Here is a 15,172-nt window from a genome sequence, read left to right as displayed (position 1 = left end):
AAATGGACTAGAGACTACAAAATACAGCCTAATAGCTTCAAATCTGTAAATGTTAATTTTGCATGGTAGCGAAATGACAAAAACCCAATTATATCACTAGACGGATGCCCGATTTCTCAAGCAGAATCAGCTAAATGTCATGTCATCATGTCAGACAAAAATCAGAGCAGATTAGACTCAAAAGTCAAGCAACTGTACTGATTAGTCGGAAGATACTCTCAACTTGACCTAAAATCAAAGAGATTAGTTTATGAGCCAATCATAAAGCCTATTTGGACAAATATGGAGTTGCACAAAAACATAAAATCAACTAGTAATCCAACGCACCCAAAACGAATTTCTACTCTTAACTACGGGTGCTTATCGCTACGTAACCAACGAAGAGCTGCACCATGACTTCGGAATTAAATGGATACACGAAGTAAACCAAGACTTCGCTCTAAAAAATGAAATAAGGTTGTTAAACCATAGCAACGTGAAAGCAATACAGCTACTGGACAACACGCAGGAAATCCGAAGAATAAAGCGAACCAAACCACACCAACTACTTTAGTGTATAAGTGCATTTTTAAGCATAGCTAAGCTTAGCTTAAGTAAATTAGTTTTATTCTAATTTGGGAAATACATATTAATGTATTAATCCCGTACACGTCTTGCTTGTATACTAATGCAAGTACAACAGAACAGTAGTAATAAAAAACTGAAAACAAATGGTGAGTTTATATCTGTAAAAAATGTAATAAGCACCTTATCATTATTCTTAAATATTTATCCTGAAAATTATTAAGTAATATACAATTAAACAATTTAACATGTTTTTACACTATCTGTAAAAGTGCCTGTTATCTTATTGATATGATACAATCAAGGAATAAATTAAACAGACACAATGATAAATAATAGAGATAGCTTAAAGATCTACCAGCAGTATAATAAAACAACTTTTAGGAAGTAGTTAATTGAGGCCTGAGATACTGTCATGCCTCCATAAAAACAGTCGTCTTAACTCGTTGGTCTTCGAAGTTCATCGCTACAAAATGAACAAAGATTGTATGTAGTTTATTTTTAATGTCTCGGATTTGGCAAAATTGAAGATAATTAAATGTGAATACTCTACATGAAAGTTGTTTTGATTATTGAGCAAAATAATGTTGGGCAGGTTTTAAGAGCCCTTAATGAATGAATAATCACTCTGAATTCGTCACTGAAATGTCGACAATACGATAATCTTCATTAGTTTACTTTCTTTTTGCTCAATCTGGGATTTCAACTTGATAAACTTTGAAATAGAGCCAGATAATTATTCACAAGAAAATAAAGTCATATTTCTTTGGTTTCCGTATAACCAGAGACGCAATACTTGTAATATCGAGAATAATATCGAAACATAATTAACTAATTTTAAATATTAATAGTTCTAATATTAATAGTAGGGATATTTAAGTAAAATGATAAGTAAGAATCGTGTCATAATTAAAAAAAAATAAGTTACATAAATTCAAATAAACATTCTTAATGAAATATATATGAACGACTAAAAAGGCTTATTTGATATAATCTTTGATCATGTTAATCACGGTACAGAGTGTATAGAAAATTATTCTTCATAAAGTAGAAGGATCCTATAAGGAGTTGGTTAAATTAATAAATCTCTGTTCGTAATTTTAAAATGAACAGAAACATTCGAACGCACCATGTAGATATATATATATATATATATATATATATATATATATATATATATATATATATATATATATACCCTATTAGAAGTAACCATTTACGTTCCCATGAATTTTGAAAATCTGTATATTTGTTCACGTCTTACAACGCAAATATCCTAACATCAAACAAAATAAATGCAAACTATAAACAAGATTACGTAAATGCTTAAAAATGACCGTAAACATAAAATATAGCCGGAGATATTGAACAAACTAACAAAACCAGAATTTTTCAGAAGCCAGAGTTTAGATCAAAGTTCGCTACTTGTTGTTTTCAGTCAAAGCAAGAATCTGAGTTAGATTTGATATGCGCTTATGTAAAAATATGTAGGTAAAAAAGGATGTAAGTATATGGTAAAACTGAAATTTTTTTGTATAAAAATACTGCGTTTGTAATATTAGAAAATTTCAGATCAGATCGTATCAAAACAGATCGTATTCTTTATAAATGTTCTATTAAGAATAAATTCATGCGTTTTTCAGTGGTTTAGAATAGGTATAAACCTTAGAATTACAATAATTATGAATTTAAAAGTTTTAATATTGTTGAGTAAATCGTCATAGGAAATTACTATATTAAAAAACATGTGCAGTCATCAGTGGAAGAATTCATGTCAACTGTAACATTTAAAGTAAACATTTAAACTACGGCGGTCAATCACCCGTCTTAGAAAGAAATGAAAAACAAATTATGTTAGGTAATTATTTAGTAGAAAATAGTTTAAAATAGATTATGTTCTTCTTTAAGCTCTATATACTTTTCCAAGGCCTTCAATATTTCTAGGATAGGATATTTAAGAAATAAGATTTTGGAAGGCCTTCAAAAAAGGTGAAATTCTTTTTTTAAAGGATATTGAACTGTAATTCGCGAAACTGCTTTATTTTTTGGTTTGAATATAAAAAGGTTACTAATGATAACCTAATATGACTAAAACGATGGATGTTGAACTATAATGAACTGGTGTGCACCCGTACTATGTCTGGATATAAGATAATCTGTTTCTTCAAAACATAAAATAAAATGGACTCAAAATATATTTATTTTTCACTGAAAGCAATCGCTGGACCCACCCTGTCAAGATCTTTTAGCACCTTTCGCGAGAAATCCATTGGACGTTCCAAACAGCGTTCATTGTTTGTGAATGCACGGCCCTGTTTAAACCCATTCATTCGATTCCAAAACAAAAGGGTTTAACAAAAAAAATTTAATCTAGTTTAAAAACTGCTTTATTCTACGGAAAGAAGGGTCGGCTTGTTGAACGCCGATATCACTGAGAGTTTTTATCTATTAGAAAACAGACCAACACATCTTACCGTTCATATTTTAAACCAGATAGGCACGATAGTCAGGGGCATAACCAGACATTATATAATATATAGAGATTATATAGATATAAAGGTAGCGTGGAAATGTAGCTCAGCCTCATCGAAATTTATGTGGAATTTATGATGACAATTAACTCACTATTATTTATTAATAGTCTCTGCAAAACTTAAAAATAGCTTTCTGAAAATTATTTGCTCCTAAGAAGTTAATAAAAAAACATTTTAGAGCTCTTTAAAATTTCTAAAAATGTAAGAAGACACCTACATAAAGATAAATGTCTTCCTAAAGCATGAAGAATATTATTCACATACAAGAAATTAATCGACCGGAGGCCATGCCAATATTCTCTGACTGAACTCTGAGGTAGTAGAGCATTTGTATGAATGGTTTTATAGAAATGTATATCAATTAACAATATTATTGTGTATCTCTAACACCCTTTGCGAAAAGCCTTATCCACATAAATAAAAATGAATCCACATGAATAAAAATGAAAATGAATTGTTACTAGTCGTTTCCCTCTAACTTACAATTTGTCTTTATGATAACTTAAATCTAGGTATATAACTAGGAGGACCCATCGGCCCTATCTCAGTCTCTGATGAAATAATGTTCATACATGCCACTGCTGTATTTTTTATTATATGCACCTCACTACCCAAGACTACACAAGATCAGATGGTTTGATTATTTTGAATCTGTGTCCTGTTCTGGTAGTATCCGAAAGCTGCAATACTTCAATATTCTCATGAGAATGGAGTCTTTCCTGATGCCCCCTTGCAATTCTCTTAATTTCTTGACTGACTGTGGGTATCTGAAGGTCTCGATGTAGGTAATCAGTCCTATAGTATTTGGGGTGCGCCCATAATACCTCTCAGGACTTTATTCTGAAAAATGTGTATTTTATTAATGTTACTCTTTACAGAATATCCAACATCCCCATAATTGAACTCCGTATGTCCATATAGGTTTCAGTATTTACTTATATAATAGCAATTTATTATGTAATGATAATTGTGATTTTCTTCCAATAAGCCAGTACATTTTCCTATATTTCAATTCCGGTTCTTTTCTTTTCTTCTTTTGTATTCTTCCTTCCAGGGAAGTTTTGCATCGAAATTCATTCCGAGATATTTTACGTTGTTGCTATATAGAATGATAGTATTATTTAATGTTATTGGTGCTTGTACGGTCCGTTTATAGGTGAACTGCACATGTACAGATTTACTCTCATTAATTCTTATTTTCCAAACTTGCGTCCAATTATTTAAATTGTCATTTGCCTGTTGTAATGTACGGTTTTAATAGTTCGGTTGTTATTTTGGTAGCATTTTCTGTAGTTTATGAACAAGGCCTTCATGCCAAACCTAATCGAAGAATTGTGCTACATCTAAGAACATAGCTGAGCATACTTTTTTACTTTCGTAGGCTTTTTCAATAACATCTGTTATTATGTGGGCCTGGTCAATTGTTAAATGGTTGTCCATGAACTTCTGAATATAAGCGACTTAATTTAGCCAGATTTACTTTGTTAAATTAAAAAATTATATTAAAGAAAAACGATATAATAGCATAAATCTATATAAATAAAAATCAATTATCAATGTATTAATATAAGCGTATCACTTCAGAACGACTGCGCCTATTTGGCTAATTCTTCTTTTGTTGGGATTGTAATTATCAGCACAAGGTTAAGACATTTCCATATAAAAGGTGAGTAAGTAGGTAACCGTAAGTAAGACTAGAAACAGTGAGAAGACCTTAAAAATATTGAGATAATGGAAACATTAATGTTCGATTGAACAATTTGTATGAAAAAAAATATATATAAAAAAATATAGAACTCATCGTGTTATTTATCGATCAATTGCTTTCAGGCTAGTTTATTTCATTGTTAAGAAACTGATTAACAGTCTGGCATCAAAATATCGCTCGGGGCACGAGTTGATTGATATTTGAAGATTTGCCGAATGTTGTTGCAAATTACAAAACCCATTCTTGATTGAACAAATGGGCCATTTGGGGGGCGAAAGATAAGGATGTAGACGATTTTAACATAAAGATTCAGAGTAAAGTTGATGGCCAAATACGCTCATTCAAGCCGATCGATTCCTTACCAGTCAAAATCAAGTCGCCAATTATCCAACTCAAATCCTAAATTCATTGGGTTTCACAATTTACAGCTCAGGGTTGGTTTGGTGATAATCATGGTACGCAATCAATCTGAATCAACCAAGTCTATGCAATGGAACAGGACCCGCTTTTAAACAGTTGACGAATAACGTAATGACGTAACTATAACCATAGCTAACTTCAAAATCAAGGATATCCAGATTCCAAGAACATCTAATGTTATTCCTTTTGAATTTAAGAGTGCCCTCTTTCATAATGACGTAATCATTACATTATTATTATTATTACAAATACGTGAAACAAATTTTGAATTGTCATGTTTTTCATATGGATAGTTGTACGCTGAATGCTCTATAATTGGCAACCACTATCTCTCGGAAGAAAATTCAAAAACCACGGTGCATTACAAAACAATGAAATTAATTAATTTATTGTAAATTTATTTAATTACAAGGTCGTGCGCTAAAGATAATATTTGGTTTCATATTATTCATTAGTTTATCTATCAGTATATCCAGTGAAGCCAGGAAGGGCAACTAATTAATATTAAATATATATTAGCAATCTAAATATTAATTAAATATAAATCCATATTTATATTGTTATAAGGGGAAATAGTACAGAAAATAGTTACAGACTCTGGATATACAATCCATTTTATTAGCATTAATTTAAATATATCTTTTTTATAGTTTAGTAATTTATCTACGACGCTTTTCTTTAGACATTTATATTACTTCTATATAAACTATATATAAACTTAAAATTATTTAAATATAATTTATTTATTTATTTTTAAAATATTTTCCAAAAACCCCTCGTATTTTCTTAAATATTCCAGTTCATTCTGAGATGGTTCTTTTAAAGCAGCTGTTTATTTTTTAGGGCGACACAGAAACGAGATAAACCTGCGATATAAATATTTCAATAAAAAAAACACGTTCATCTTCTTTTGTGCTTATATCAAGAAATAAACAGAAAAGAAACCCACGAAAAAATTGTGACTCTTGACGTAAACAAATGCCACACAAAACTAGCTTTTTAATTTCTGTCTCGATCGTCGAGGTCAAACCTGACGATTAACGATCAAGAAAACGTCGAGGGACCATCTTACCTGATGTCGGTGAACGTGTTGGGTACCACTTGGATACCCATTCGGGTGGAACCGGGGCTCTGAGTGGCATAGGTCTTCGCCACGCTATTCTCCGGTATACTGACGTTGTACAGTTGTTCGGTGAACTTAAATTCAAAGTCGTTGGGAGGCGGGACATTATCGAAAGCTCCCACATTCTCAGCCACCACAAAGAAACAAAGAACTGATGCGACTAGGCCGGCGCATCGAAGCATTTTACTTTCAGCTCATCACGAATGAAACTGTAACAAAAAGATCATATAAATATAACAGCTTTGATGATTAACATAAGTTATGATATATAAAGGAGTTTAAAACAATAAAACTTTTATTTTAATTAAAAAAACCATTTTATTGAACAACAATACAAATGCCGAAACTGTCGATAATTGTAAAACAGTGTAATTAGTAGTAACAGCAATTACTAGTGTAGCGAATTGAGGCATGTCGAATTTTACATCGTGGAATAACGGTCTACAAAATACCCAGAAATATAATCCCAGATGTTGAACACGGGCGGGGTGCCAATTGGAACCCGACACGGAATAGCTGGCGGCAACCCCGAGACGTTTATCTGGGATATTATTATTGAAGGGTATTTCGGTCATTCAGTGCTCAACCCTCGTTTGGTTTAGACGTGCCACCATCGACTGCCCAAGCCTCGTCTTCAGGTAACTCCGCTGCCATCCGTTTTATTATTGGTATTTTCACATTTTTTTATATTGTCAATAAATAACGGTCACATCATGTAAACACCACTGTTTCATTTCGATTTACCTCCATTCACCGAGCCACATCATTTTTACCCTAAAGTGGTGACCCCGACGTGATCTTTCGGAAAATTGGGTTTGGACTCGTGAATGGAGGGTACGTGGAACATGGTGTTTGGTATGTATTTTACGTGGCCGTTATATTTTTTTTTGTTTCAAAATTTTAAATATTTTTAATTCGATTCCTTTTCAATTTTACCTTCTAGATTCATTTTCATTTTATTCCGATTAATTTCATTATTTCCAATTCATTTTTTAAATTTTTTTTTGTCAAAATTTTATTTCACAATCTTTTGGAATATTTTTACGTCACTGCTTAATCATCAGCGTCTCGGCTAAACATTTCTTTCGGCGCTATGTTTAAATCATAATGTCTTCCTTCGCTCGCCGTCTCCGTCATAATGGCAGATATTTTGATTTAAAAGGCTTTGGGCAGCTTCGGTCGGATACCGTCGTTATTTGTTTTTTATGAATTAACCTAACGTATGTGACTACGGATTAGTCACAGAGCAGCTCCAGAAGCTAGGTACCGATTGCAGTCACCGTAGACTCGTTATGTCTTCGCCGAAGTACCAGAATTGCTAACGTCTCGTCGTCGAAGAAAATAAGCTACCACGTCGTCGAACAGTCGATCCTCCCACAGCGTCGATTACGGGAGCCCTGTCTGAAGAATAGCTTGTTTTCAACGTCGTCGATGGACCACATTCAAGTGCCAAAGCGACGATGATGCAACGGTATCTGTAGGACCGGAAGATATCAACAGCCGTACCAGATCACAACCGTTTCGAACTATCATATTTTTTCAAAGCCCAGTTTACACAGCACATTTTGTTTGGTATATGTTTTTTTTTGTATTTGATATTTTTTGCAAACATTTTTGTATTTTTGTTGAAGTAATTTTATGTAAAATTCTGGCAGGGGAGTATTGTAGCGAATTGAGGCATGTCGAATTTTACATCGTGGAATAACGGTCTACAAAATACCCAGAAATATAATCCCAGATGTTGAACACGGGCGGGGTGCCAATTGGAACCCGACACGGAATAGCTGGCGGCAACCCCGAGACGTTTATCTGGGATATTATTATTGAAGGGTATTTCGGTCATTCAGTGCTCAACCCTCGTTTGGTTTAGACGTGCCACCATCGACTGCCCAAGCCTCGTCTTCAGGTAACTCCGCTGCCATCCGTTTTATTATTGGTATTTTCACATTTTTTTATATTGTCAATAAATAACGGTCACATCATGTAAACACCACTGTTTCATTTCGATTTACCTCCATTCACCGAGCCACATCATTTTACCCTAAACTAGCTTAGGGCTAATTGTGTGAATCTCTGTGCTATAGAGATCAGTACATTTTAATCAGCCCTAATTACGTATTTCTTTCTTTTCGTACTAATTTTGGGAAAGAAAAGGAAACCGATTATTGGTGAACTCTATTAGGTTGCGAAGAAAAGTTTCATTTTAAATCACGTAAAAAATAATTTTTATATACAACACCAACATTAGATTTGTAATGAGGATTGGAATAATGACCTCTAAACACTTTATCGTGTTTCATTAACATTTGAATTGCTATTTTTTAATAACATAAAATAAACATAATAATAAATAAATTAAATAATCAATAAAAAAAGACAATCAGTCTTTATGAACTGTTTGACCACCGCAGACTTTAAGAGAAAATATTATTTAAAAATTTTATTTAATCAGCAATCCTTTAAAATTATTATTCGTTGAAACTTCAATCAAAGATGTTTCAAGATTCAAAAGGTTTGAACAAATACCGAGAGGCTTTGCAAATCGAAAAAGCCAATCAAATAAGAGAATTTATTACCTAATAGTTATACAGGTAACATAAAAACTATAGTCAAAAATATTTTAGTTATTTATCAATCAAAATTTATATTACATTATGGTATAATATTAATATAAACTAATAATAATATTGAAAAATAGAATTCCAAAATGCTGGTCGATTAATGTACATTATTATTTACAATCATATTACAAACAAAACATAAAGTCATATGTTTACATATAAGCATAAATTTAGATTATTATTGCAAAATCGCGTCTGATACGGTAAAGCTAAATCAAGATAGCCGGTGTAAAACCAGTCGATATAAAACAAATTTGTAAAAAAGTTGTTAATATAAAACTAGTCAGTGAGTGAGTCAGTCAAATAATCCATATAAAATTTGTCAACATAAAATTAGGAGGTATAAAACTAATCATTGCTAAACTGATGAGTACAAAACTAGTTAATATAAAACTAGTCAGTGAACGAGTCAGTCAAATAATCCATATAAAATTTGTCAACATAAAATTAGGAGGTATAAAACTAATCATTGCTAAACTGATGAGTACAAAACTAGTCAATATAAAACTAGTCAGTGAGTGAGTCAGTCAACTCATTCATATAAAATTTGTCAACATAAAATTAGGAGGTATAAAACTAGTTATTGCTAAACTGGTTAGTACAAAACTAGTCAATATAAAACTAGTCAGTGAGTGAGTCACTCAACTAATTCATATAAAATTTGTCAACATAAAATTAGGAGGTATAAAACTAATCATTGCTAAACTGGTTAGTACAAAACTAGTTAATATAACACTAGTCCGTGCTAAACTAATCAGTATAAAACTAGTCAGTACAAATTTAGTCAGTATAAAACTGGTCACTGCTAAACAGTCAGGACAAAAACAGTTAATGCTAAACTAGTCAGTATAAAACTAATTTGTGTAAAACTAGTCAGTACTAAATTAGTTAGTATAAAACTAGCTAATATAAAACTAGTCAGTGCTAAACTAATCAATATAAAATTTGTCATCTTAAAACTAGTTAGTATAAGACCAGGCAGTGTAAAACTAGTTCAGTATAAAACTAGTTAATATAAAGTTAGTATAAAACTAGTTAGAGTAAAACTAGTAGGTACAAAATTAGCCAGTATAAAATTAGTTCAGTATAAAGCTAGTCAATATAAAGTTAGTTAGTGTAAAACTAATCAAAACTAGTGATAAACTAATCAGTATAAAACTAGACTAGTAGAAATAAAACATTCGAATGAACTAGGGACAACTCAAGCTACCAAACATTCCATAGCCGTTTTCATTCGATAGTTCTCAACGCTAGTTTTTAGCAAACCCAACCCCTGTTTAGACTTCTTAGTCGTTTTACCATTCGGTCTTGTAACATAAACACTTGCACATGGCCATGATCCGTCGAATATAGTGCGGTCCGTAGCTAGTGCCTTAAGAGTCTTGCGATGTAACACGTATACATTTTATATTATCAGGAACTTTAAACATTATACATTCATAAGTCCGAACAAAATAATACAATTTAATTATTCAGATACCGAACCATAGCAGAATATTTGATAATAAAGCTCGAACATTGTGGTACTGATCTTCAGGTGGGCCTAAAGAGCGAAAGGCAAAAAAGCTCTGTTGTAATAAATAACGAAAAAAAAAAACAGCGTTAAATTCGGAATAAATCGTGTTTCCAGGGGACTGTCACAACCTCAAACAGGAGGATCTGTCGGCCGGCAGGGTGTCGGGGTCGGGCTTTGGGGACCTCGGCGTGCCGTTTGCATAATTCACGACCCGTCTCCACAGGTCGAAGCGATTTGCCATCCCAGCTACTATGCCGCCCCAGGTCGTTTTGATGCACTTTTAGCTCTTCCAGCACTTATAGCTTGAAACCTGGTCAACAGAAAATTATCTGCCTTTTATTACAGGTTTAAAGTAAAAAACAAATTTCTGTATGAATTTTCAAATAATTCACTTAAAAATTATCTAACACAACACTAACAAATTGTAAATCCATTAGCCCCACTTTATTTATTTTTCTTCATCTTTTAAGCCCTATAAACACATTAAACTATAGTGTTACCAATGATTTTTTTTTTATTATTTAATTATTACATTGTTACTAGTCGTTTCCAACTAACCTACAATTTGTCTTTATGATAACTGAAATCTAGGTATATAATGCAATACTTCAATATTGTCATGAAAATGGAGTCTTTCCTCATGCCCCCTTGCAATTCTCTTGATTTCTCGACTGACTGGGGGTAGCTGAAGGTCTTGATGTAGATAATCAGTCCTGTAGTATTTGGGTGCACCCACAATGCCTCTCAGGACTTTGTTGTGAAAAATGTATATTTTGTTTATGCTACCCTTTGCAAAACATTCCCATAAATGAACTCCGTATGTCCATATAGGTTTCAGTATTTGCTTATATAAAGCAATTTATTATAGCAATTATTGATAATGTGATTTTCTTACAATTAGCCAGTACATTATCCTACATTTCAATTCCAGTTCTTTTCTTTTCTTCTTTATATGTTCCTTCTAGCGAAGTTTTGCATCAAGATTCATTCCGAGATATTTAGCGTTGTTGCTATATGGAATGACAGTATTATTTAATATTATTGGTGCTTGTCGATTGTAGGATAGTAAGATTGTTGGTACGGTCTAATTGTAGGTGAACTGCACATGCACAGATTTACTTTCATTAATTTTTATTTTCCAAGCTTGTGTCCAATTATTTATATTGTCACTTGCCTGTTGTAATTTTCGTGAGACTTCTTCACTATTGTCTCCAAGAGCTATAATCGCAGTATCATCAGCAAATGCAGCCATCGTAATATTCTCCATTTGTGATATATCACAAGTATAGTGTAGATAAAGCATTGGCCTCAGTACACTTCCTTGTGGTACACCTGCCTTAGCTTATTTTATTGTAGATTAAGCTCCTTCTTGTTTCACTCATACTCACTAAACATTCTGTTGTAATGTACGATTTAAATAGTTCGATGTGTTGTTATGGTATTCTGATTTTCTGTACTTTATGAAGAAGACCTTCATGCCAAACCTTATCGAAGGCTTGTGCTGCGTCTAAGAATACAGCTGAGCTCTTTAGATATTTCGTGGCTTTCCATACTGAATAATCAGTTTCTTTATCATGTGTTAAATTTCTCAGATAGTCATTTATGTGTGAATATAATATTTAATTCTTTGTACAGTTATGATATAGCTGAGTATACTTTTTTACTTTCGTAGGCTTTTTCAATAACATCTGTTTTTCTGTGGACCTGGCCAATTGTTGAATGTTTGTTAATAAACCCAAACTGGTGTATTGGTATTAGGTTTTTTCTCTCTATGATCGGTTTTATTCTTTTCAACAGGAGTTTATCAAAAACCTTAGGTATTACTGGCAACAGTGATATAGGTCTATAGGCTTTTATTTCGTTTCGTGACTTCCCAGGTTTTAGGATCATTATAATTTCCGCCATCTTCCAAATGCCTGGGACATGTTTTAATCTAAATGCTGTATTGATCAAGTTGATGAGTTTTATAATTCCTTTTCTTGGTAGTTTTTGCAGTAATTCTACTGTTATTAAATCGTAGCCTGGTGATTTTCTAGGGTTAATGTCACTTTTAATAACTTCGGTTAGCTCTTTCAGCGTTACTAATTCAATGATCGAATTTTCAGCTTCTGTGTCCGGAAAATTATATTCAATATTAGTTTCGTTTGGTTAGAAAGTTTTTTTCCAGATATTCAGCAAATGCTTCTGCTTCTTGGTGATTGTCACGTGCCCAATTCCCACATACACCTCTTATAGGTGGACTGTATGTATATACATGAATGCTTTAGATATTTCGTGGCTTTCCATACTGAATAATCAGTTTCTTTATCATCTGTTAAATTTCTCTGATAGTCATTTGTAATATAATAGTGTTAATATAATATCTAATTCTTTGTACAGTTATGATTTCTACAATTAAAGTTATGAATATATCTTAAAATTAAGTGGATTTTGACCTTTTTTAATAACATCTTTATTGATACGCTTAGTACAATCTTAATTTACAATTAATTTATTACAACTTTTCCTATGTACTTGGATTAATTAACAAGCAAGACAAGTGTGAGAAAATACATTAGTATGTATTCCTCAATTATAAAATTATAATTATTTATTAATTATTAACTTATAGCTATAGTTTACACTAAATGTATACACTTTATATAAGTTCGTATGGTTTTGTTCGTTTCAATCTCCTGACTGATTTAGTAATCTTCTTTCGTGTTTCAAGGCAAGATCTTGGATAACTTCGCAAATCCATTTGATTTCCAGGTCATCGTGCGGTTCTTCATTGGTTACATAGCGATAGGCATTGGTAAGCAATCGAAGAACCTTGTTTTGACAGCGCTGTATGACAAGTCGATTTGAATTTTTAGTGCAACCCCATATTTACACCCCATAGGTCCAAATTGGCTTTATAATTGTATTATAGATCAACATCTTTGATTTTAGATCAAGTTGAGAGTATCTGACGACTAACCAGTATAGTTGTTTTATTTTGGTTCTAATGTGTTTTGCTGTTTGTCTAACGTGATGCATTTTGACCTTAATGAATAACATAATATTGAATCAATTTTCTTCAAAAAAAAAAAAACAATTGCTCTTATCAGTATCAGTATCATCAATAGATGTAGCTCTGAACCAAATAATATTACCGCATATTTAACAGTCAATATAATATTTTTAATTAAAAAAAATTGCGGAAAAAAGGAGTTCCGACTGGATGAAGGTTACTAGTATATTTCAATGAGAATGTAAAAACAAATATTAATTTTGAAAATGATATTTACTGCTTTTAGAAATATTCTCGTTTATGTCAATTTTCCTCTCCGATTGAAGTAACAACAAAATACGGGTTTAGCACGCATCAACCATTTCTTTGAATGTCTAAGGCACTCAAAAATTACGTATTTGGTACTGTGACTGGTTAAAATTCATCATATGAGTCGACATTCATCATACTCTTAGACATCGATGTGTTTCTTTCGCGAACAACTTTTGTCGAATTCGACTCGACCTTTATTTAGAAGTCCCTGCTGGGGGTTTTTAACATGCGATATCGGTTCACCAAATATTCATGTTAATAGAAATTAACACATGCATCAAAGTCGAATAACCAATTTGCTTTTAATAAGTTATTAAGCTTTAACAAATAATAAACTATATTTTCAACTGTTTATGGACTTCATTCACTTATTTTAATTACACATATTATGTTAGACGAATTGTTTTTCTGTATTTTTTACACACTACTTGTAACTTTTACGACATCTCTTAATTCTCTTTTTTACCCTAACCATATATACATACGTCATTTTCGTATATATACGTCAAACCTTATATCTAATTATGTCGAGGAAATCCGAACTACTTTGAACCATAGAAGAAATAAATATTGTCCATCAATGTATATACTACAAATACTAACCGCGACTTTAAATATAAAAACGAAACAGTCCTATACAGTCGAAATCATTAACATTTATAAATATATTAGATACAGCTTATCGTCCATCTTGAAACTTTTAACATTTCCTTGCACCAATCGACAGGAGTCATATATATAAATTTATTTTATTTTTGAGATTATGCGGGATATTGTATGGTATATTACATGACGATTGTGCTTAAAAGAATGACATGTACTTGAGTTAAGAACCCATCTTGGATAACTCTCCCTTGGATAATAATTGGAATAATGAATCGATATGATTATTTATACACTGTTGTTTTATGAAAAATGATCACATGAAAATGTTTATGAATTCACTTAATTTTTTATCCAAGATTAATTTACTGTAAACAACGCAACTCGCGCTCAAATTAAATCTTTCGAAGGAAATTATATTGAAAAAAGCCATTAAATCTGACAACACTTATTACTGCCAAGATCTTGTATAATGTAATTCCCATCTATGAAAGTATGAAACCTAATAAATATTTTATTTGAAACACAGCAAGCTCTACATTTAAGTGCTGAACAGTATGTAAACATTTTCAAATTTCAACTGATAGATCAACAATATATCTTAAGAGAAATATTTAATTCAACATATTGAAGACTACTAGATTTGTCAGCAGACATCAAGCTGTAACTAGTCCTACTCTGAAGCTCAAATTACATATTAGATATCGTTGTATTGTCTCGTCTTTATTTTTATCGTCTTTAGTCCTTCAATTTATATATCAGTTTCCTTCTAAATTATT

General features: G+C 31.9%; 1 protein-coding gene across 9 annotated transcripts in view; it reads right to left on the bottom strand.

Annotated features, from left to right (window-relative positions):
• kug (FAT atypical cadherin kugelei) overlaps positions 1-15,172 on the bottom strand; it is an 837,087-nt gene that overhangs the window by 485,787 nt on the left and 336,128 nt on the right. For all 9 annotated transcript variants that reach the window (XR_013005376.1, XM_076401386.1, XM_076401385.1 and 6 more), the window contains one exon: positions 6,299-6,558. Coding sequence is in view for 8 of the 9 variants with exons in the window: in XM_076401386.1 (XP_076257501.1) it covers positions 6,299-6,531 (233 nt within the window). In the remaining variant the exon portion in view is untranslated. The remainder of the gene's footprint in view (positions 1-6,298; positions 6,559-15,172) is intronic.

This window comes from Rhynchophorus ferrugineus, unplaced genomic scaffold (genome assembly GCF_030347505.1).
Source record: "Rhynchophorus ferrugineus isolate W39M unplaced genomic scaffold, kcgeb_rfMv2 rfM4, whole genome shotgun sequence".
Lineage (NCBI taxonomy): Eukaryota > Metazoa > Arthropoda > Insecta > Coleoptera > Curculionidae > Rhynchophorus > Rhynchophorus ferrugineus.
Note: the sequence above shows the minus strand (reverse complement) of the source record. Positions and strands in the feature narration are given on the sequence as shown.